At 45.8% G+C, this 22,113-nt stretch overlaps 8 protein-coding genes across 8 annotated transcripts; 4 read left to right on the top strand and 4 right to left on the bottom strand.

The window, feature by feature from the left end:
* Positions 1–91: 91 nt before the first annotated feature.
* On the bottom strand, positions 92–1,441 carry PUMCH_003744 (uncharacterized protein; the record flags this gene model as incomplete). The annotated part of the gene is made up of 1 exon (XM_063022702.1): positions 92–1,441. The coding sequence occupies one exon, from the start codon at positions 1,439–1,441 to the stop codon at positions 92–94; it is 1,350 nt and encodes a 449-aa protein (XP_062878772.1).
* Positions 1,442–1,975: 534 nt separating this feature from the next.
* On the bottom strand, positions 1,976–3,910 carry PUMCH_003743 (uncharacterized protein; the record flags this gene model as incomplete). Its single annotated transcript, XM_063022701.1, has 1 exon — positions 1,976–3,910. The coding sequence occupies one exon, from the start codon at positions 3,908–3,910 to the stop codon at positions 1,976–1,978; it is 1,935 nt and encodes a 644-aa protein (XP_062878771.1).
* Positions 3,911–5,397: 1,487 nt separating this feature from the next.
* PUMCH_003742 (uncharacterized protein) lies at positions 5,398–7,794 on the top strand (the record flags this gene model as incomplete). The annotated part of the gene is made up of 1 exon (XM_063022700.1): positions 5,398–7,794. The coding sequence occupies one exon, from the start codon at positions 5,398–5,400 to the stop codon at positions 7,792–7,794; it is 2,397 nt and encodes a 798-aa protein (XP_062878770.1).
* A 2,096-nt stretch (positions 7,795–9,890) lies between these two features.
* On the bottom strand, positions 9,891–12,182 carry PUMCH_003741 (uncharacterized protein; the record flags this gene model as incomplete). The annotated part of the gene is made up of 1 exon (XM_063022699.1): positions 9,891–12,182. One exon carries the CDS (start codon positions 12,180–12,182, stop codon positions 9,891–9,893), a length of 2,292 nt encoding a protein of 763 aa, XP_062878769.1.
* A 3,368-nt stretch (positions 12,183–15,550) lies between these two features.
* PUMCH_003740 (uncharacterized protein) lies at positions 15,551–17,248 on the top strand (the record flags this gene model as incomplete). The annotated part of the gene is made up of 1 exon (XM_063022698.1): positions 15,551–17,248. One exon carries the CDS (start codon positions 15,551–15,553, stop codon positions 17,246–17,248), a length of 1,698 nt encoding a protein of 565 aa, XP_062878768.1.
* A 211-nt stretch (positions 17,249–17,459) lies between these two features.
* PUMCH_003739 (uncharacterized protein) lies at positions 17,460–17,597 on the bottom strand (the record flags this gene model as incomplete). Its single annotated transcript, XM_063022697.1, has 1 exon — positions 17,460–17,597. The coding sequence occupies one exon, from the start codon at positions 17,595–17,597 to the stop codon at positions 17,460–17,462; it is 138 nt and encodes a 45-aa protein (XP_062878767.1).
* A 645-nt stretch (positions 17,598–18,242) lies between these two features.
* On the top strand, positions 18,243–18,758 carry PUMCH_003738 (uncharacterized protein; the record flags this gene model as incomplete). The annotated part of the gene is made up of 1 exon (XM_063022696.1): positions 18,243–18,758. The coding sequence occupies one exon, from the start codon at positions 18,243–18,245 to the stop codon at positions 18,756–18,758; it is 516 nt and encodes a 171-aa protein (XP_062878766.1).
* A 333-nt stretch (positions 18,759–19,091) lies between these two features.
* On the top strand, positions 19,092–21,137 carry PUMCH_003737 (uncharacterized protein; the record flags this gene model as incomplete). The annotated part of the gene is made up of 1 exon (XM_063022695.1): positions 19,092–21,137. The coding sequence occupies one exon, from the start codon at positions 19,092–19,094 to the stop codon at positions 21,135–21,137; it is 2,046 nt and encodes a 681-aa protein (XP_062878765.1).
* Between the last annotated feature and the right edge of the window lie 976 nt (positions 21,138–22,113).

Raw genomic sequence — 22,113 nt, 5'->3', positions numbered from 1 at the left:
AGATCTCATGAAAGCTGAAAAAAGAATGTGTATGGTTTATTGAAGTATCATAAAATTGCTTGGTAGCGAAAAAAATTAAAAGAGTACCAGACTAGGCAGAGTGCTCAACCGCGTCAATATTCTCAAATGAATCATCTTGTCTGATTTCTTCAGTGATGTTAATTTCCGATTCTGATTCGTCGTGTAACAGAAGATTCTCCCCGGAGAATTGATCGCTCACATCCACGTAATCGTCGATTGTGCTCATTCCCAGCTGAGCATTTATCCGTATATAATCATCGCCAGCAATGCTTTTCTTGACAGGTTTATCGTGAAAGGATATAATTTTGTTAGAATCTGCGATGGAACCCTTAAAACTTTTGTAGTCTTCGATATCGTGAAGCAAAATACCCACTAGCATCAGAGGATCCAATGAAGATATCGGGATGGTCTGACACCGGGATGTATGATACAGCTCCAAGTCTGCTGAGACGGGCTGTAAATTGTGTGGGTCAAGGTAGAGAAGGTTGTCACCCAGATAACCCACGAAGTAGTAACTGGAAGAGGGCTTGCCACCAGCAATACCTACACTTTGTGGAAGTGCGAGGAGTTCAAGAATACTGGGATAGTAGTAGATATTGACTGTTTCGATTCCCAAACGAATTGGGAACAAGACCAAGAGTGCATCGCTTTTGTCTGCAAAGAGAGCTTCGATTTCTCCGTCACACAAAGCGCTGTTTTCACTGACATGTACACGAAGAGACGGCAAATTATCACATGAGTACTTGTCACAAAGTCTCTTGATTGATAAGGACGCTGCGCTAGGCCCAAACCACTCCCCGGGTTTGACCTCCAAAGGCAGCTGAGACGCAGCCCTCACAAAATTATGAAGCGAAAACGTACTCTCGTAAGTGTCGCCAAAAAGCTTAATTATCTCGGCTTCTTTTCCGATGCCACCGCTCTTTTCGACTACTCGCTGGAATGTATTTGCAAGGAGCGATTGAGATGTTCTAATCATACAGCCCCAGCCAACATCAGTGTGGAACAGCTGGTTGTCGAACCCGCCGAAGAGTGATCTTGCCGAAACACTATTGAGGAGGATTGACGTGATAAACAGAAGTGGCGCCGGGCCATTCTGTGCTTTGGGTATAGGCTCAAACCCGCAACGATACGTACACCAGATCCGTTGGCCTATAGAGTCTGCAACAGCTTGTGACTCCAAGCGCTCGTTCTCCAACACCTTTCCGAGTATCACCACTGTGGTTGGCTCCAGCTGAGGCTGCTCCTTAAGCTTTTGCCACCATTGTGTAATGGTTTCCTGGATGTGAGTGAGCTGTGCCTCAAACAGAGCTTCCCCGGTTGGAACTTCTGGAAAATTTTCTACGGGCACTTCGCTGGCGGATGCGGTCTTTATATATTCGCTTGTTATGGGCCCGGGGCTTGGAGAGCTGGGTTGATCCATTCTGTACTTGCAATTGTGGTAGGAATAGCTAGGAAAGTGGGTTTTCTGCAGAAAAAGCGCCAGGATTGGTAGTACAATCACTACGTGCAGATAAAAGAAGGATGAGATGGTGTCAATGTTCTGTTTACACGATTATTGGCAATGTTCTCTTATCAGATAAGGTGTTGTTTGTAGATAGGAAGTAGGGATTGTACACAAGTCTCAGTCTTATCAGTTAAGGGAGAATGTTATGTGGAGTAAGAATTGGAATTAGTATATATAAATCAATTTTTGATCAAGTGAGTTTATTAATGGATATTTGATTTTCAAATGGGTTAGTTTCGTTTTCATTCGGTGATTGACGTGGAATTGACGGCTACAGTATTAGGCAGTTGCAGACCATTTTCACGCAACCAAGAAAATTTGAGCGAGCCTGAAATTGAATGGTGGGCTTTTAATTTAAAGCACGAATATATTCACCCGTATCCGTGCTTTATTTCTTATGGTCTTGGAGTGTTACTCGATGATATTGATGTATTACTACTACTGAAGGAGTTAGAATGATTCATACGCGGCCCAGAAATCAGAGCCTAAAACGAGGGGGGCATGACACAAGTCAGCAATAATGAAGGTATAGGTGAACGTCTGCTCGAAAGTCGAAACATTGAATTGAACGTTTAAATACTGCGTGGAATCAGTCTGAGAAAGTGAGGCAATCAATTGGTTAGAGGCTGACTGACCAGCAGTGATGGGAGCCAACGAAAGTGATTTGACAAGAGCAGTGGAGACGTAGGACTGAGAAGAATCCTGATCCCAGTACGCAAAAGAAGCGAGTTTATTGGAGCCGACGTAGACCGGAGCATAATAAGAATACCGATCAGGGCTCGGGTCATAGCCCATCTGAGCAACCTTATCAAGAAGTTGTGCCAGCTGTAGAGTTGATAGATCCATCGGGATTATCTTGTCTTGGCGCACAATGCCTGAGCGAAGAGAGTGGAGCTGGGTACTGCGAGCTGGTCGTCCGGGAAGCCCTTCAAAAAGGGTCCAACAATCGTAGTCAATTAATGTAAAGAATTGAAAATAAGAACTTCTGGTGTGAAAGATAATCCGTAAGGGCCCAGCGACAGCTGGATGGGATAGAGCGCCCGTCTTGGTGAGTGTATTGAACACCTCCTGAAATTGGAAATGAAGGTAAGGTAGAGTGTCAAGAACGCGAAGGACATCGAGAACTTCAGAATATGTTTTCGCTGGGGTCTTCATTGTGAGTGCCTTAGCAGCATGATCATTGATGAGGTTTTGTAAATCTTCGCTAGAAGCCCTCCATTTTAAAAGCCAATTCATAAATTCAAACAGGTCAGAAAAATTGGAGACTTCTTCAATGCAGCGTAGAAATTCTTCTCTGTCTCTCCAGGACAGTTCTTCAGAAACCTGGAGTAAGTTCTTAGTAAGAGAGGTTCCGCAGAAGGGAACAAGGCGAATCTGAGCAACTAAAGAGCGAAGGAGGGAGATTCGGGACAGAAATTCGAGACCTTGAAAGCAGTAGCATTGTGGTAGGGGAATTGGCGCATACGATGACTGGTCATTGCAGTGCTGGGATGCAGCCAGAGCAGCCTGGGCGGTGTGGAAATAGTCAAGGATCCCAAACACTCCAAGTATTAGGCCCGAGGGAGTCAGTTGGAGCAAAAACCACTCAAGAAAGATGGCACAGCGTGCCACAACGATTATCAATGGTGAAGGTGGCTCCAGGCACCACCGTAGACACTCGATCAGTGCCAACAGATTTTGTGGTGGTGGTAGTACAGTTTCTAGCAGATCGACCATTTGAGCAACTATATCAGCGAGTCGATCATAATCTGCAACACCGTAATAGTGTGTCGCCCACACGTTCCTCAAAAGCCGAAAGAAAGGAAGTATACACCAGTTCACTCCAGCGAAAAAAATGAAGGAGATTATGAGAACGGCCACTGAATTCCTGAACAAAATTCCAACATGTGGGTGGCTCATGACATTGAGAGCCTGCGCCTCGATCGAATCTGGTGCGATGATGTTCTGTTTGACGAGCAGATGCCGCAAACTGGAAAGTACAAAGTTAATCCAGAAGTCGTACTCGTAGGTTCGAACAGCATCGAGCCATTCAAAAATCTTAACGAATTTAAATCTTTCCACGCAGTGTAATGGGAATTTCACCTTACCATTCTTAATGCTGATAAGCGCTCCAGTAGCACTTGTAGACAACCATGACGCAAGCTTCACAGCGCCATTTTTAACGGCAGCACCACCAATGGCCGGCCAGATGGTGTTAGGAATTAATTCTGGGAATTCCAGACGTTTGGTACTCGAAGCCGGTTTTATTTCGGGGAGTTTCCAGGAATGAAATGCCCATGTGTGTATTAGCAAAACGACTCCCACCATTGCAAGCACCGGGACTATCCAATGCCTTGGGGTTCCCATCGGGCGAGTTCTTTGGCATGAACAGAGTGTATTCCCCATTTTCTAAAATAGTTTGTGGATGAAAAAGTCCGGGGTTCTTTTAGGTGTGTCAGGTGATGAGCATCTGCCTGATAAGTGAATGATGACTGGAATGTTTACTGTGAGAAGTGTTGATGGAAGTCGAAGAGGATTTGAGGAGGCAAGCGAAATGCCCTCCTTTTATAAATATCCCATTCTCTATCTCGGGTCCTTCAGGTGTATATTTAGGTGTCATTTGCAACCTGCTGCTCCATGCTACATCCACCAGACAGTCCTGGCTTATGTAAGCCATCGTCATGGCTACTTAATTAGATGGGTGATAAATTTAGTTTTCGAAACGATGATAATGAATAGAGAGCTTGCAAAGCCAAGATATTACGACCATTTTATGCAAGAGATCTTTTTTATTTCTTGTTTTCAATGCTTTCGGTAGATGTTGTGTTTCAATGTTTTGATGTTTATGATGACTTCCATATGCTGAGTGTTTGAAGATCAATTAATACAACCTGAAACAAGTACAAAAATAGACCGGAATTTATACGAACAATTTTGTTCTTGTTGTTGTAGGAGTTTTGCCCGAACTTTTAAGGTCTGCTCAATCATCATCCATGTGTCAGTGATCTGACAGAAATGTTACAATGTGAAACAGCCATCTGCAGGACACTTCATGATTGAATATTACTGAATAAGAACAACTCTTGTGTGCCAAATTGAGCTATACTGAAGATTAAAATTGACAAACCAGATGCATTTTCTGCGCTCGCTCTTTGAAAGTTTCACATTGAGATCAAATGCGGGAGCCATTCTTCAAGAAAAGCATATCCTAATAACCCGATATTCAATGTCATTCGACACCGAAAGCACCTTTTAAATTCTTGACTAGCATGTTTTCGTGAGCTTGGTTCATTTCAATTTTCGTTCCGTTCTGTTCGCTGTTAGGAAGTCACACATGTTGATTAAATTTATCGATAAGTACTAATCAGAGCGAAGGGAGTAGTGACTTCGGACAATCTACGTATCAGAAAATGACAATCAGAGCTCTCATTTGAGATTTCGAAAGCGGTTGTACCTTAGGCACAACAACATTGATGCACCTACTTACTTCTCTTTAAGTTATCTTCCTGAAACTCGACATATCTCAATTCGTTCAAGCTACTACTTGATCACAGGGACATCAGGAGAAAGCAGCAAAAACTAACTAGAATTCTACTGAATCAGCGTCAATACTATCGAAGATCAAGATTTCGGCTTCATTTGATGCGGGATGTATCGTCGTTCATTACCTATGCTCTACTATCAATTTCTCATATTGAAGCACTGAATGCGTCTTAAAATTTTAGAAAAATAATTCAACAACCATGTTTCAAAGCTAACTTATTAATTCTCCAGTTCATGTTTTCGCGGAATTCCTTGAGTCCTGCCACATGGGCTCCGTACCCCAGATTAATTACTCTTCAGTGGCAACAGCACTATTTATCAACGCAACCCATAAATAAAGCATACTAAAAATGCCACCGAAAAGAGGTCGTGGCGGTCGCGGAGGTCGCGGTGGCGGTCGTGGTGGCCGTGGTCGTGGAGGTGGAAGAGCAGGTTCCACTTCTACGTTCAAACTCAGCAAATCGGCTAAAAGAAGATCCAAGAAGCGGGGACATTCAGAGCTCCCGACAGATCGGGACATGCCTGAGCTAATGGATTTAGGTATGGACACATACCACCGGGAGTTTGCCGCTGATAAGCCTCTGATGAAAACACTATCTCAAAGACCCAATAGATCGATGATGAAAGAGGCAAGATACACAGATAAACATATGGAACAGACGATGTCGCTGACATTACGTAATCGCCCTGTCGAATTTGTCCTTGCAGAGCTGAAGTATGACCCCAGTAGGGACCTAATAGAACGATTGAGGCAAGCCAAAGAAAGTCCAAAGCAGACAGTTCTGCCGGAGAAATCTACTGAAGAAGTGCCAGAAAACATTGATGTTACTTCTGAAACAGTAGCCGAGGCATTTGTTGTTACTGACGACGCAATGGTTGATAGTGCAGACGACATCAATCAGAATACTTGTGCAACAGAGCTGGACTTAAACCCTCCTATCACAAACAAATTAGATTCTTTGATCGCTCGTGAGGTACAAGATGACATCATAGGAGAATTGCTCCAGGAGCGAGATGCCCTACTCGAGAAACCTATAACACTGATGATCAGCAATAATGCAGCTGATGATGAAAAACTGACTGCTATTGTTGAGGAACTGACTGCTACTGTTGAGGAACTGACTGCTAGAGATGAAGAACTCGCTGCTCCAGATGATTCTCTAGCGCAAAACGAATTGATCTCTGAAGTTCAATCTTCAAAGGACACTAACATTGATAAGGAAGATAGTTCAGATGATGACGCAACCGGCGAAATGGAATTTGCTGATTCCAATGAAGAAGATTCCGACGATGGCTCAGAGATTCTGTTTTCCATTGACCAAGATGGAGATATTGCTGCTGTTGAGGAGTTCAGCGTTTCTAAGCCAAACACTGCGGCTCTACTTCAGTCAGAGCACCAGAACAGGAGTCGCAAAGAACGTCGCTCTTCGAGCCAGACGTCTGAGGATGGATATCTCACTATTGGCAAAGTTATTCTCAAGACTTCCCGTGGTGATAATGGGTCGCCCTTTGTTGAACTACCTTCGCTCAAAAGCAACAAATCAAATAGATCCGGTTTTGTCTCGCTCAAAGATACGAGAGCCAAAGAGAATGATCCTTTTGCACCCAAAACTGCCGCTAAGGATCATTTTGCTCATTCCGTTGATTCCGATGTTGAAGCTGCGTTTGATGATTACATGACTCAGCTCATGCTAGCAAATGGAGAAGACTCAGATGACAGTGGCAGCGAGTCTGACAACAACTTCGATGCTGAAGATTCGGATGGCAGCACGTCTGACTATGGGGTCCACGACGATGACGACGAGGCAACTTTCGATAAACTTCGGGCGCAATATGATTATTCCACGTTAGACGTAAGTGACCAGTCATCTATTGACGAATTTGATATTGATCAAGTGATGGACATGAGTCTGGATACCGATGATTTAGACGAACTTAACTCTGAGGAGGAAGGTTTGCAAGACATCCTTGCATTTGCAAAGCAACACAAGCGACTTGCTGATCTTGATCTCGGAACCAACGTTGCTCCTCAGAAGGTTGGCAAGGGACGGAAGCAAAGGCTCGAGCTTGGCTCAGACCTTGAAGTAGAGCTCAGGGAATCCTTGATGGAACAATTCCAATACCAAAAACAATCTCGAAGGCTGAAAAAGCTCCGCAAAAAGGAGAAGAAACTTCAAGAGGCTGTCGATAATCTGGTCTTGAAGGACAAGTACGAATATTCCCTTCATATCAAGGAGATCAAGGAAGAGTTCGAAATGTTCTTGCATGATGCCAGTCGCGAGACGCTTAGCTTTCCTCCTCTAGATGGTCATGGCAACAAAACATTAAACAAGCTTGCTAACAACTACAATATGAAATGTATCAAGAGCGGAGGCAATGGGACCAGCTTTTATATGAAGATTGCAAAGACAAAGAAAACATTCCGCTATGTTCCTGACTACCAACTGATTGGATACATTTTGAAGCAGCGCCCAGTTTTCCGCAGAATTGATGTGAAGCCTCGGACTAGAGAAGAGATTGCTGAATCAGAGGACAGCTCGCGTCGCGGACCAAAATCAAATGCCTATGTTAGAGAAGGAGATATTGTTGGTGGTCTGGCACCCGAAATTGCACAAAACAATATAGGAAGGAAAATGTTAGAGATGCTTGGATGGTCAAAGGGAGAGGGTCTAGGTGCGCTAGGGAACAAGGGTATTTCGACTCCAGTCTTGGCAACTGTCAAGAAATCCAAGTCTGGTTTGAAATAAACAGTTATTCATATGGTAATGCATTATTATATCTATCAGAACTAAAGTCAAAATAAATGTCTGATTTAGCGCTTCTTCTTTCCTCTCTTGGTCTCTTTTATGGGAACACCGTGACCTGTTTTCTGTACGTGTTGGAATAATTTGTTTCTTGACGAAAACTCCAGGTTACAAGAAAGACAGACCTCCTTGGCAGATTTTTGCCCCTTGGCCAGGCTTTCAGCATCAGCAGAAGGAGCAGGAGATGGAGAAACAGCGTTGGGATCCTTTGGTTTCCTTGTCTTGGGCTTCTTTTTCTTTTTGTGTGAACCCCAATCCTCCTCCTCGCTCTCGGCATCTACTAGCGCTATATCGGCCATGATCCCAGAGAGTTGTTCATCTTCGTCTGATAATTTAGTTTGGGTGGGCGGCGCCGTTTTATTTTTCTTCTTCTGCTTCTTCAGTTTAATCGAGGGTACTTCTATCACGTCCTCTTCGTCTATCGAATCATCAATTTCATAGTCATCTGGTTCCAACTCAGCAGCTTTTTCTTCAATATTGTTTTCGAGAACGACTTCCAGTTCGCTCAGCTCACGCTGATCGATGTTTGTCTCATCGCTAAAATCGGAATCGCCCTCTTCGCTTGGGGCGGTGGCATAATCAGATAAATCATCATCTAGATGATCATCAATACCAAGTTCCAAACCTTCTTGACGCATCTCTTCTCGTAGTATTTTGACCATATTTTTGTGCTTGTTGGAGTTTTCATGGGCATCGAATTGGTTCTTTGACTTGAATAGCTTGTCGCAAACAATGCATTCAAAAACTCCAGGGTCAACCTGGTCGGCAAATTCATCAAACTCGGAGTCACTGCTTTCATCGCTCAGGAAATCGTACTCCTCTCGGAGGAGTGCCTCGACTTCTTCAAGTTCCTCTGCCTCCATCGTGGCCCAGTCAGGAGCCTCATACTGAACGGTCTCGGCCATTTTTTGTAGCTTAAGTTCCTGTGCTTGACGTTGAAGAGCCTCTTCTTGTTGTCTACGTCTATCACGTTCAAGTTTCTCTACTCCTGCTTTCACTCTTGGATCCCGCTTCTTCACGAAACTGACGAATTTACGCACCGTTTCATTATACTCTTTACGTCCAATATCGCGTGCTTTTTTGTTTTCCTTGAGCATTAGACGCTTCGTATGTCTGTCGGGAGCATCAGATAGCCTATACTGGTCCAACCAACTGAAGCTCTTGCAACTCAGAAAGGTGCCCCAGCGATTATAAAACTCACGAGTGATGGAGACATAGTCCAGGTGCGAGTTGCCAAAGCGCTGAAACATAAGAACCGACGAATCGAGCGCATTGGCGTCGTTTGCATCATCCTTATATTTAGAGTATCCATCGAGCTGCTGGTACTTTCCATGCGTGACCTCCTCTGCTGCCAAACGCTCAAAAAGTCTTCCTACAATGGTAAAGAACCCCGCGAGAGAATCGTCCATTTTTGTGTATAGCGTTGGGTTGAAGTACCACAAGAGTTCATCTACCGATATACTTGGAAACACCATTTCTGGAGCTTCACCGGCTGTAGGCACTTCGCCGTCATCTCGCAAAATCTGAGACTTGTGGGAGTCATACCAGGATCTTTCCTGCGGATCTGAGAGCACTTCGTAGGCTGCACTGATCAAAGTGAATCTTGCGTTGGCACCTTCGACATCGTGGGGGTTTTTGTCCGGATGGAGCTGTAGGGCCTTTCGGCGATAAGCCTTCTTAAGCTCTGTTTCCGTGGCGGTCGCCTCCACCCCGAGAAGCTCGTAGTAGCATGTCTTCATGGGTGTAGTAGAGGTGATGAGTGGAGATGGGAGATGAGATGAGATGAGATGATGTCATATGTAAACAGTGGGGACCGAAGGTCAGTTCGAAGAAAGCTCAATTTGGTGAAATTACGTTCATACCGATTGTTGTTGTGAATGTTTATTCGCTGTTCATGTAATTTTTCTCCTTGTACTGTTCGAGAACACACCCACTCACAATATCTATACAGTTGATAAAATTGAATATTTCAGAAATAATAATATATTTTAGTTTAGAAGTTAATAGAATGACTATTCTTCTGATAACAACAATCGCAGTTACCATCCCTTGGCATGGTAATCATCAGACTCTTGCATCAAAGCATCGAAGTCCTGACCATTGAAAAGGTCTTCCTCGCTTATGACCCGCTCCGGAAGAGGAATTTTGCCTAATTTGTGGTCAATCAATAGGGAGTCCTTGAGGGAGTTGCTGATGTCAATCGATGGTTGAAAATCTTTTCTTGGGAACGACAGGATCTTGATACCCCTGCTAGAGCCTTGATCTATCTTGAGGGGACTATCCTCAAGACTGCTTGGGCTGTTGTCCAGCTTGGGACTTTTTATGGTAGAGACAGATTTGACAGTCTCAGATGAGCCACTGCGCTTTTCTAATCTAGGCTTCGACAGTGCCTTGGGCTGTCCAAAAAGTGAGGTCAAATTGAGCGAACTTTTTGATAAAAAGCTTTTGAAAGAAGTGCCTGCATTGGGTTGCACAGTTGAGTATTTGCTCAAACTAGTGGATAAACGTGATTCCGACTGACTTGGCTGTTGGTAGACGATCTTAATCTTGTCTAAGCCGTCGATATGGGATTGAAGAACTGAAGAAGCAGAAGTAGAGTTGGCTACTACCATGAAATCAGATAAGCCCACACTGGAAACTTGCTTTGCAAATTGGTTTTCATCAGAGGCCCCACCAGGAGCCGTAGCTTCTCCTTCTTTCACGGTGTCCTCTTCTGCAACATACAAGACAGGAGAGCGATGATTCGCAATTTTGCGCGAAATATCGGACAATGATGCATACCGCTTCAGGAGGATGATTGATGGTCTTTGCATCGTTTTCTTATCGGCATTTCTGTCCACTGTAATGATACCAGTCGTAGATGATCGTTTAAGAATGGGCTTCTTATCAGCAGGGGACTTTAAGTTAGATTGCGAGGTAGAAGCGGATAATGTCGCCACACTTTGGTTTGAGTTCTTACTACTTGAGTGCGCCATTTCGTTTAAAAAAAGTCCAGAGAGAAGAGACCGTGGCGCCAGGTATTCTACTTTTTCCTCATTTACCATATGATCGGCACGAGTTCTGTGAGAGCTTGGGCTGGACAGAGCAGGGATACGTTTGCAGAAGGACAAAGGAGGCGGGAGTGGAGACATTTCTCCAGGATCGCCATCTGATGACACAGAAATCCATTCGCTCTCGGTATCAGTAGATCTCATACTTTTCACGCTTTTCAGTAGCTTCGAACCGGCGATGTTACTGCTTCTCTGTGAAATTTCAGAAATGGTCGACTTTTGCATCTTTTCTTGGGAATGATCAATTTCGAAGTCCACTTCTTCATCCTCGGAAACTTCCAACGATGACACACTATTTGATAAGTCAGCTCTCGAAACAAGAGCATCCTTACTATTTGTGAATAGAGAATCCTGGCGTTTTGCAGGATAATTCTCCGCTAGTGCTTTATCAGTTGGTGAGGGCGAGTTCAGAATATAGAAAATATTTCCTTTCCCGTTATTACCATTTGCTCCAAACTCGGAGGCTTGCGAAGGCTCGAGTCCCGAACCCAGATCTAGGCGAAGTGTTTGTCTACTGGTCTGCTGATCGGCTACACCCAACCGATAGTCTCGGTTTCTGTGACTAAAATCAGGACTAGATGCCACTTTCCGGGGAGATGCCGATGAATTTTCGAGCAGAGGCGCCTTTTCGAGATAATCATCGCTGCATGGCTCATCGTCGGAATCAGATTCGGATGCTTCATCTTCCGACACATCGGAGGTGTCCTCGCCAGAGCTGTAACCCTTGCTGCTTCCCGTGCCGACTGTGAATGCTGCTTGGTTTGAATGAATCAGGAACAAAGACGGCCTGCTTGACTCAGTGCGTTGTTTTGTTGATGTAGGTGCTGCTGAATTAGGAATGCCAGCGGAAAAGTCGCGAAAGTTCAGATCCTCTGACGCTTGAGCTTTTTCAGATTTGGTCTGGGCCAGCAGATAATGAAAAGAAGTGTGGTGAGGATTTGAAGCTATCAGCTCCGGAACATTGGTCAAGTCTACGTGTGAGAGGAGAAGTGCTTGGTTAGTGGGGCTGATACGAGGGTCAGCTCCAGACATGGCGCTAGATCCAGATAATGGGATGGAGTGAGATTCGAAACCATCAAGCATCAAGTGCGAAGACTTGAGTTTCTGCGGAGGACACTGTTGGAGGATCTGCAGATTCATGAGTCGCCATGATCTATTGCTGAGGCGACGGCACGAGGCGGACTGTGGATTGGCGACCTTCCAGGCGTTAAAGAGAGACTGGACGGGGTCGTACGCGCTGGTGTCGAGGGCAGTTGGTGTAGTGGGCGCAAGAGAGGTCATATATCGCGCATCAACTAGACGGAGGGGGGATGTCCAGATACCTGAAAGTGGCGGAGTTTACCGAGATTCGTTTAGGCGATGTGGTCAAGACGACGGATCGGTTTCGATGAGGCTACTGATTTACTATCTGAAGGTGATATGATAGCGGACAGATCGAGAGAAAAGCACGCTGCAACAGATCGGATTCTCTTTCTTTTATAGAAACTCCGCAAGTTTGATCTGAGCCCAAATGTGTACCTATGGCTGAGCAGAAGAAACCCCAGTCTAGTCTATACGAGGCAAACCAAACAGAACAGTCGACGCCTATAAGAACCAAGAAGCGGTTCCGTCACAGCCAGTCAGAAAATATATGTGCCAGCGGCTTTTTCGAATTCTGTGTGTTTTCCTAATTCACAAGTTGTAACTCGGATGAAACAAACAGGTCACGTAGCACCGTTGTAGATGAGGAGAAGAGATAACGAAGGAAGTCAAAAAAAAGAGGAAGCAAACGCGGATGATTATATACTCCTTCTTGAAAAAAGAAGGCGATGTACGTTTCTTCTCGGATCTAGCGTGGAGGGAGAGAAATGGTCACTGGTGAAAAGTTGGAAACGTGACAAACTGATAGTGTCATGTATGTCCCGGAGGAGTGCAGGAACTGGCTGCGAAATCCTGTGCTGGCGCTAGGGGGAAGAGCCATGGAGGCTTGAGGAAATGGGGGAAGTGGGAGAGGAAAAAAAATGAGAAGGGGGAAAAATGGCAATTACATAGTATTTTTGGTTTCTTTTTGGGGGGTTTTGTGCCCTGTTCCATTCTCGCGTGTTTGGTGTGGATCCGTTGGCTGTGTCTGTAGATCGTGTAGAAGATAGCCTAAATCAGGGTGGGTTGATGATTGTGTGCAATATGGTCTCAAGCGAAGGGACCATTACGAAGCAGGCAAGAATACTTTGTTTTATTATCTTTCCTCTCTTTTCGATATTTTTACTTTTTCTTAACCTTTATTTTTTTGGCGGGTTTAATTCCGAGGAGAATTGTGCAACGGATTTGACTCTACGCCTTCTGTTTTTGCGCCTTTTCGTTTGTGATGGAGTCCTCAGTATGCTCTGCATGACGTCCCAGAACCAGCAATTCCGGCGAAACACAAAAGCTGTCGCTCAAAATTTGCACCTATTTCTTCCTGTTCGTGAATTCAGCATCGATTCCCATTCTTCTTTTCCCCATTTGAATCCTGAATCTCGGGATCTGGTACCTATCACCGAGTCGGGTATAGAGAGCAATTCGAAGCACTGACCCATGTGAGTTTCGGTGGTTTCACCAGCATCGCCAAAAGTAGAGCTCAGTACTTGTTACTTTAATTTTTTCAAAGATTATTTTTTTTCATTTTCAATTCTGTCGCAAATTTATCGCCTTTCCGCATCTTGCCCATTGCTTGTGTCTCACCTTGTCCGCTATTATTAGATCTGTCTATCGTCGGAACTTCCAGCAACACCGAGTCTCGACCCCAGATACGTGCAGAAAGATCCACACGCAGCCACAAAAAAACATCACAAAAACTCGAAAAAAGTTCTCTGGGGTCTGTGTTCCTAACCCCAGAATCAACTATAAATACTTCCAATTTCTTCCCCCCCGACCGCTGTCATTCCTGTCTCATTCCTTGGGAGTTTGCCCCGAGCCAAGCTGGGCACCCCCTCTTTCTGCAGGACGTTATTTGCAGCCAATTTATGTTTGCTAGTGCGGGCACACAGCAACCACACTTCCATAGAATATAAATACTCCGCAATCCCGCCAATTCCGCTGTCTCAGAACATTAACATTTACATTTACTAACTACCACATATTCACAATGTCTAAAAAAGTCTTCTTGGGTTTGGCCGTCGTCGGCGGTGGTCTCTACTACTATGACCAAAACGTCTCTCCTCTTTTCACCACCGACAAGAAGGGTGCGCCAATTGCCGTCGGCAACGCTAAGCCTTCCAAGGAGGTGCGTCAAGAATACAGCAAGCTTGAAGACAAGGCCAAGGATTTCGGCCTGCAATTGAAGAAAACCGTGGACGAGGGTGTCCACGACTTGAAGAACAAGACCGATCTGGCTGTTTCGTCCATTAAGAACTCCGACAGCTACGAAAAATGGTCTCAGAAGCTCGAAGATTACAAGGGCGACGTCAAGACTGCAACTGACAGCTTGGAAGACAAGCCATTGCCAAACAAGTTGGCTGCGAAATACATCGACTTGGTCAACAAGATTGGCGAGACCGACGATGAGCGCTTGAAGGAGTTGCAGTCTGCCACTTCCGCCAGACAGCAAGAAATCAAGAAGGAATTGGCCAAGTCCCAGGGCACCTGGTACTCCTGGTTGACCGGTCAAAAGGACGACTTGAAGGAGGAGGCCAAGGACAAGAAGGACGAGCTTGCGGCCAAGGCTGAGAAGGAGAAGAAGGCCTGGTTCAACTGGGGCTCCGACAAGGTCGATGACGCCAAGCAGGCCGCTCACGACGTCAAGAAGGATGCCCAAGCTGAGAAGGACAAGTGGGTCAACTGGGGCTCCAAGAAGGTTGACGACGCCAAGCAGGCTGCTAGCGATGCCGAGAAGGACGCAAAGGCTGAGAAAGACAAGTGGCTTTCTTGGGGATCCTCCAAGGCTGACGATGCTAAGCAGGCCGCCAAGGACGCTGAGAAGGATGCTAAGGCCGAGAAGGACAAGTGGGTCAACTGGGGCTCTGCTAAAGCTGACGAGGCCCAAAAGACCGCTCAGGACTTGCACAAGGACGCTAAGGACGCTCTCGAGTCCCTGAAGAACCAGGTTTCCGAGAGCTTCGAGGCTGGCAAGCAGAGAGCTCTAGAGGAGTACTACAAGGCCAAGAAGAACGTCGAGGACTTGACGAAACAAGCCCAAGACAAGGCCAGCCAGGTCAAGGGCCGTGTTGAAGAGGACGAGCACTTGCGCAAGGCCAAGAACGATTTCCAAAGCGCATTCACCAACTTGAAGCGTTTCGGTGCTGATCTTGTGGACGGCAAGTAATTTCACATCGAGTCTAACGAAAGAAAATAATATAGCACTTAAATGAACAATAAAGATACAAACAGAGTATGAGTATATGATGGTAGTAATTACTGTGACTCTTTCAAATGGTGGTTGAACAGAGAATTGTTTCGAGCAGAACACCATATAGAAGATCGAAACTATTCAAACCTAGGCGAATGTTCATATATTTACTTGATTTCAAAACTGCGGATTCCGAAAAATTTCCAATTATCCTCATAATTCACTTCTCTCTCTTCAGATCAACTCGTACTCATCTACTCCACACTTCACCTACATATTACTACGATTTGACCATTCAAATCCACCGATACCACATCCCCCCATATCCCCCACATTCCCTGGTCTCATGTCGCCGTTGCGAAGGTTCCCGCGCATCTTCAGCGTAGGCCCGGAGTTGCTCAAGCCCAATTCTCTCGCCAAGGTCCCGACGGCAGATCTCTTCACAAAACTCGGCTTTTTCACCCATCCCAAACCTGGCCTCGTGCATTGGTTGCCTTTGGGAACCTCTGTTCTCGACAAACTTACTTCGATCATCCATCGGCATATGCGAAACTCCGGTGCGGAGGAGGTTCGTATGTCTGCGTTATCGCCGGCAGCACTATGGCAACAAACTGGCCGCTGGACAGGCACCGAATTATTCAAGTTACATGACTCCAGTGGCAGCGAGTATTGTCTTGCAGCCACTTGCGAGGAGGACATCACGGCTGTAGCTGCAGCGCAGATCGCGTCGTATAAGAGCCTTCCATTGTTGTACTACCAGATCAACACCAAATTTCGTGACGAGAAGCGGCCGCGGGCGGGACTTCTTCGTGGACGCGAGTTTATCATGAAGGATGCGTACTCTTTTGATGTGTCTCCTGAGGCCGCCATGGAGAGTTACGAGGAAATGGTGGCTGCGTATCACAGGGTGTTTAGTGAGCTCCGAGTGCCCTACGTGAAGGCAGAGGCGTCCACGGGCGATATTGGCGGCTCGTTGTCTCACGAATGGCAGTATGTGCATCCCTCGGGTGAGGATACCTTGTTCAGATGTACCGGCTGCGATGCCGTGCTGAATGTAGAGAAGACCCTATCTTTCCCTGCTGAGGATCCTGCCAATGGGAAAGCGGGCGGGCCTGTCTCAGTAGAGTACTTCGTAACAGATGATAAGAACACTCTTGTATGTGCATATTTCCTGTCTGATCGGACTTTGCTTCCAAACTTGCTTCAGGATGAGGTTCCAGAAATTGACTTGAAATGTGGACTTACACAGGACCAAATCCTTGCTCTTTTCAGTGGCGAAGATGCGCTTTTGTCGAAAAACGTTATTCGTGTTATGGACCTGCGTCTCCATTCGCGGTCTAACTTCCCTGACTTCCCTATTAAGTTCGTCAGTCGGGCGCTGATCACAACACTCACAGACATTCCTATTGTAGAAGCGGTTCATGGAGAGATTTGCGGGCAATGTAGCGAAGGAGTCTTGGAGTCTAGCCGCGCCATTGAGGTTGGGCACACCTTCTATTTGGGTGAGAAGTACTCCAAGCCACTTCAGTGCACAGTATCTGTCCCAGGCAACGACGGAACTCTTGAAACAGTGAATGCTTTTATGGGTTGTTACGGTATCGGCGTGAGTCGATTAATTGCAGCCATTGGCGAGATCAACAGAGACCTGATGGGTTTCCGCTGGCCTGCGTGTATTGCGCCATGGAGTGCGACGGTTATCAATGCTTCTACGGACTTCTCGAAGAGCGAAAGAGTAGTTTCAGAGTTGCATGATGCGGGTGTTGATGTGCGCTGTGACGACCGTGAGGGTCTTGGATTGGGGAGGAAAATTAAGGAAACAAAGCTAGTTGGAATCCCCTTGGTAGTCATAGTCGGCAAAAACTTCCCGATTGTTGAAGTCGAGATCCGAGGCAAGAAATACAACGATCTGTGGAAGTCACTCTTCGCTCAAGACTCCGAGGGATGGGAGGTCGAATACCTGGAGGATGGCACCAGCGACATTAAACACAAGGTCCACATTGAGCGTCTCGGCAGTGTTGTGGCCAGTCTTTTGAAAGACATGTAATTGTAAATAGAAACATAGATAGCATGACGCACAAATAATGGGTACTAAATACAGATATTGAATACCAATAGAAACGTACAACAATTTGACTGTTGGAAAGAGTGTAGTCAAAGCAAATGCTGCATATCATATTCTCTCATTCATGCAACGCAACCTCTGCGCGTGTTTTTCCATCTACATTGACCCATGAGTCTCCTTTATAACTATACAACTAGGAAGTGAACTTACCGGTGAGCTTGGCAATGACGTGCAACACAATAACAGAGAAGATGAAACCAACAGCCAAAAACAACACGACCAATGGGTCAACTCTCAAACCCTGAGCCTCGTCAGTGAAAAGCTTCAACATGGTGGCAGACGAGCCACCGGCACCGGCGGCTCTTGTGGACAAAGGCAACTGCGAAGCATCCTTCGACTTCTTGTCGGCAACAGACTTTCTTTTGACTGCGCTTCTCAAACCACCTGGGGCTGGGGACGACTGGTTGGTTAGTAGGTTCTCAGCAGAAACATTTGAGGTAATGATAGATGACGGGAGGGGGAGAGGGACTATTTATAGGTCCGCAAAGGAGCAGCGGTGGCGCTAAGGGAAGCGCTCATTTAACTTCTCCTGTCTTTGTGGTGTTTGTACATACCATTATGTGTGGTTTATAGATGTTAGTTGGAGATACGTCGCCTTGAAGAAAGCGGATAGCGTGTCACGTGATGGCGACTGTGGAGGGAACGGAAAAGATTCCAGAGACGAGATTTCTTTGGGTTCGTTGCAGTGAAAAATTGTAAGTGTTAGATTGGGTATTAGTGTTAGAAATGCGTGATTTGTTTGTGTTTGATATGGTCATTTTGCGCCGATTGGTTCCTGTCACTTGATGGATACATAATGGTGAGCCAGTAGAACGTGACGGTTCGATTTTAAAGTGAAAACATATGTGGTGTAAAAAAGGAAAAAAGAAGTTGTTATTTTTGACGGTCCTGTAATGAAAAATTTGGGGGTGGTGCTATGGACGTTCCAGCCGAGGTAGACTGTGTTACAAAGACGAAGCTTAGCTTCACCCAGTATTTCCACAATCCTATGACAGGAAAAAGAATTACAATTTTCAGAACAAAACTATCATCCAGAATGACTATCAATTCTAAAAGGATGATAATTCATCCCCTGGCAATTGTTAAACCACATGACTACCCACTGTTCAAAACAAGGACACGGCTCGCTCGATCACACCAAACCGAAAACTCATCGCGTCCAAAATCAATGAAACCCAAAATATTTGCATTTTCCATAAGAAAAATCATAAGCCCTCCACATCACACTCCACTCTCCACTCCAATAATTAACTACTCTATTGCATGCTCACGTGACCCTCTTCCGGAACTACCAGGCCACTACCACCGTTTCCGTGGACTATCACCTCCAGACTCCGGATCCTCGCTCCATTGCTGCTTATCGCTGGATTCAATCGGCGAGTTCTGTTCTATTCACACGAAACAGTCGCGCTCTCGAATTTCCGGTAGCTAGCTCTTGAAGCCGTACAAGTAATTCTGGCCCTTTTTGTTCTGCAAAACGTGAGCCCGCTCCCAGCTTTGATTGGACACGAAATCGCCCCTTCGCAGAGAACAATCGGATCCCGAACGCTTCGACTCTCCTTTCTTTCTCCCTCTGTGAATTTGCTCTTTCCAAATTCTCGGATTCTGTTTAGACATTCATTGGTCTTTGAGTACGACTGCCCCGTAGAGAATCTCCACAGAGATACACAAAAAGAACCTGGTTTTTGAGATCACCTAGTTTTCGCTTTTGAACACCTCTTTACTCTCAATTCCGTTCGTCTCACTTTCTCTGTTTGCCCCCAAAATGGATTTGGGTAACTTGAATCCCTCCGCCAACCAATTGGATGGCGTCATCCGTAGACCTTCGCTATCCTCGTTGTCTTCTGCTTCCGGCTACGATCTGTCTCATTACACCGCGCAGAATCAGCCTCTGGCTGCGTTGCCGCAGGGTACGCAACTGAGAATGTCCACCGGTCTGAACAAAGTTTACCTGGGCATGCTGAACAACTCCAGCAACACCAACCTAGTTTCTGCCAGCACTATCGTCGCGACCGACGTCGGGCCATGGGTGGAGCAACAAAAGCAACAGCAGTCTCTTAACGTTCATTCGTTGGACAACGGCAAGAAGGAATTGCCAGACAAACTCTCTGGTTCTACTGTGGAGCCCGTCTTGACCATGACACCCACCATTGCCTCCAGCACAGCTAACGACTCTCTTGTTGGCGAGGATGATGTCGACGACGATGATGTTGACGACGATGATGAGCTCATTCCTACTGCCATCGTCATAAAGAATATTCCCTTCGCTATCAAAAAGGAGCAGTTGTTGGACGTGATGACCAAGCTCGGCTTGCCCTTGCCTTATGCCTTTAACTACCATTTCGATAATGGCGTTTTCCGTGGTCTTGCTTTTGCAAACTTCACTTCCACCGATGAAACCTCGGCGGTTGTCAACCGCCTTAATGGTCGTGAGATTGGTGGTCGTAAGTTGCGTGTAGAATACAAAAAGATGCTCCCCGTCCAAGAAAGAGAAAGAATTGAGCGCGAGAAACGTGAGAAGCGCGGCCAATTGGAAGAGCAACACCGTTCTGCCTCGAACGCCTCGTTGGCTTCCTTGGTTTCCGTGACTTCCACCACTGCCGCAACAAAAAACTTGAGCGTCAATGGACAGAACTATATGTCCCAAACCGAACGTTTGTTTGCTCAGTATCCCTCTGCTGCCAACAAGTTGCCTCTTCCGCCAGCTGAGTTGGACTTCAACGATCCTGAAGTTTTGGAGCTCTTCTCTCAGTTGCTTACTTATAGAGACGACAACTCCAAGCTCATTTTTGAGTTGGCCTTCCCTACTACTTTAAACATAAACCAACGCAAAACTTTATCGCTCACGTGCCAATTTTTGAATTTGTTGGAGCTTTTTGACAATGGTCTCATCATTATTCGGAGAAAACCAGGACAACAATCTATTCAGCAGAGACAACAGCAAAGCGCGTCATTCAACCAGGCACATGCTCTGCAGATGCAACAATCTAACCAAAACCAGTCTTCTGGCGGCGGTGTCCTTGGAGGACACCAACAGATCCCAAGCCTGGTCTCTGGTCTGAACGCTGCGGTCAGTAACGTTGTCTCTCTGCATTCTTCTTCGATGATGAACCTTAATCAAATCCCTGCGCTCCTTGGTTCGTATGGCGGCAGTGCCAATAACTCGGTTCCACATGCTCCAGAATTGTTGAGATCTCAATCCCAATCAGCCTTGCAAATCCCAAGAACCAGACAGCAGACTTCCACTCCTATCCAAGCGCTGTACTCTCAATACCAGACCTCCGGACAGCCACAAAAGCAGGTTTCTGGATCAGGCAAGTATGCTAATTTTGGTGTTTACAACCAAAGCCCAGCATCGGTAAGTGGCTCTGGCCAAGCTCAGTTAGGAACACCCACTTCTTCCAGTGCCGCAGCCTTGTTGAGATCTTCAAACAACAGATCCTATGTGGATGTCAGATCAACTTCAAACTTGAATAACTCATTCCAATCTGCGTCAGCAGCAGGATCCCCTACCCCTCAAAACCAAGCTCTCTTGTACCAACAACCAGGTTACTTCTTGGGTAACCAAGTCGGCCAAGTGTCGCAAGTGAGTCAACCATCTACTCCCGGCGGAAACAAGGATTTGCACAACCGCTTCTCACAGTTTGGACAACACAACTCGAGTAGTATGGTATCCTTGCAGCCCTCGAGCTCTTTGAATGACGAATACCAACTAGGCGAGCCATTGGCCAGCAAATTGAGCTCTCTCAATTTGAGCTCTGCGTATGACCAGCAGAAAGCCGGCAGCGGAATTTGGGGTTACAAGCGATGAACAGGTATTGGCGTATAATGAAGAGGTCCATGACCTATGATGAACAACGATGACACGATTGCATGAAACATCATGATATGATTGCACATATTCCGTTACGCATTTTTTATATATTATTATTATTATGTTATATAGATCAGACACTTTCAGGATTGGTGCCCCACCGCTCACCTGTGGGTGCAATGATTGAGAAAAGTTGCGCTTTAATTTTTTTACAGACTCATAGCTTGACCCGTGGTGGCGCTTTTTCCGGGCGTTTGATTTCTAATTCATATCTGTAAAAGAATAATTTCTAGAGAACCTTCAAAAGGTCAGTCTGTAAGTGCATTAATAGCCAGGCCACAAAGAAGAGAAGAATCATGCTCTTTTGGATTATATACACAATCTTTCTATGAATTCAATCTCCTTTTTAATTATTATTTCTGTTTGCCGTTTCCGTTTTTCCATTTCTGTTTTGCAGATTCTATTTCTGACTGTGGTGTTTCGACAGATGCGCCCATCACTTACCAGAGTCGAAATCTCAGGGAATACAACAAAGACCAATAACTAAAAGAAATCGACGGTTCTGACGCCTAAATTAAATTTTCCACTAAATAATAACATATTCCAAAATTCTCACACCCACAAAAAATCCCGTAACCTCGCGTCCATGTACCATGCGTTTTTTTGTTCCACTAATAACCTATACCCCCCGGTCACGTGACAGCATTCCCGCGCAAATGTTAGCATTTCTCTCCTCAGAAAAAACCTTCCAACACCTCATCCATCACTAACAGGACCCTTTATCCGTAGAAAGCGACCTCGCGTGAACACCTCCTTTCGTCCGACCCCCAGGCCCATTCATTCCGTTGCCGATTGCATCCCCACGAACGCCTGTTCTCCTGTATCCACCTGTTCTCTGCTTTTTTTGCTTGTGGTTCCATCTCCGCGCCGCCCCTCTGTGAATCCCGTGGTGTTTCGCTCCAAATTTTACCCC

This window comes from Australozyma saopauloensis, chromosome 4, assembly GCF_035610405.1.
Source record: "Australozyma saopauloensis chromosome 4, complete sequence".
Lineage (NCBI taxonomy): Eukaryota > Fungi > Ascomycota > Pichiomycetes > Serinales > Metschnikowiaceae > Australozyma > Australozyma saopauloensis.
This window is presented reverse-complemented; position numbering and strand designations above follow the sequence as displayed.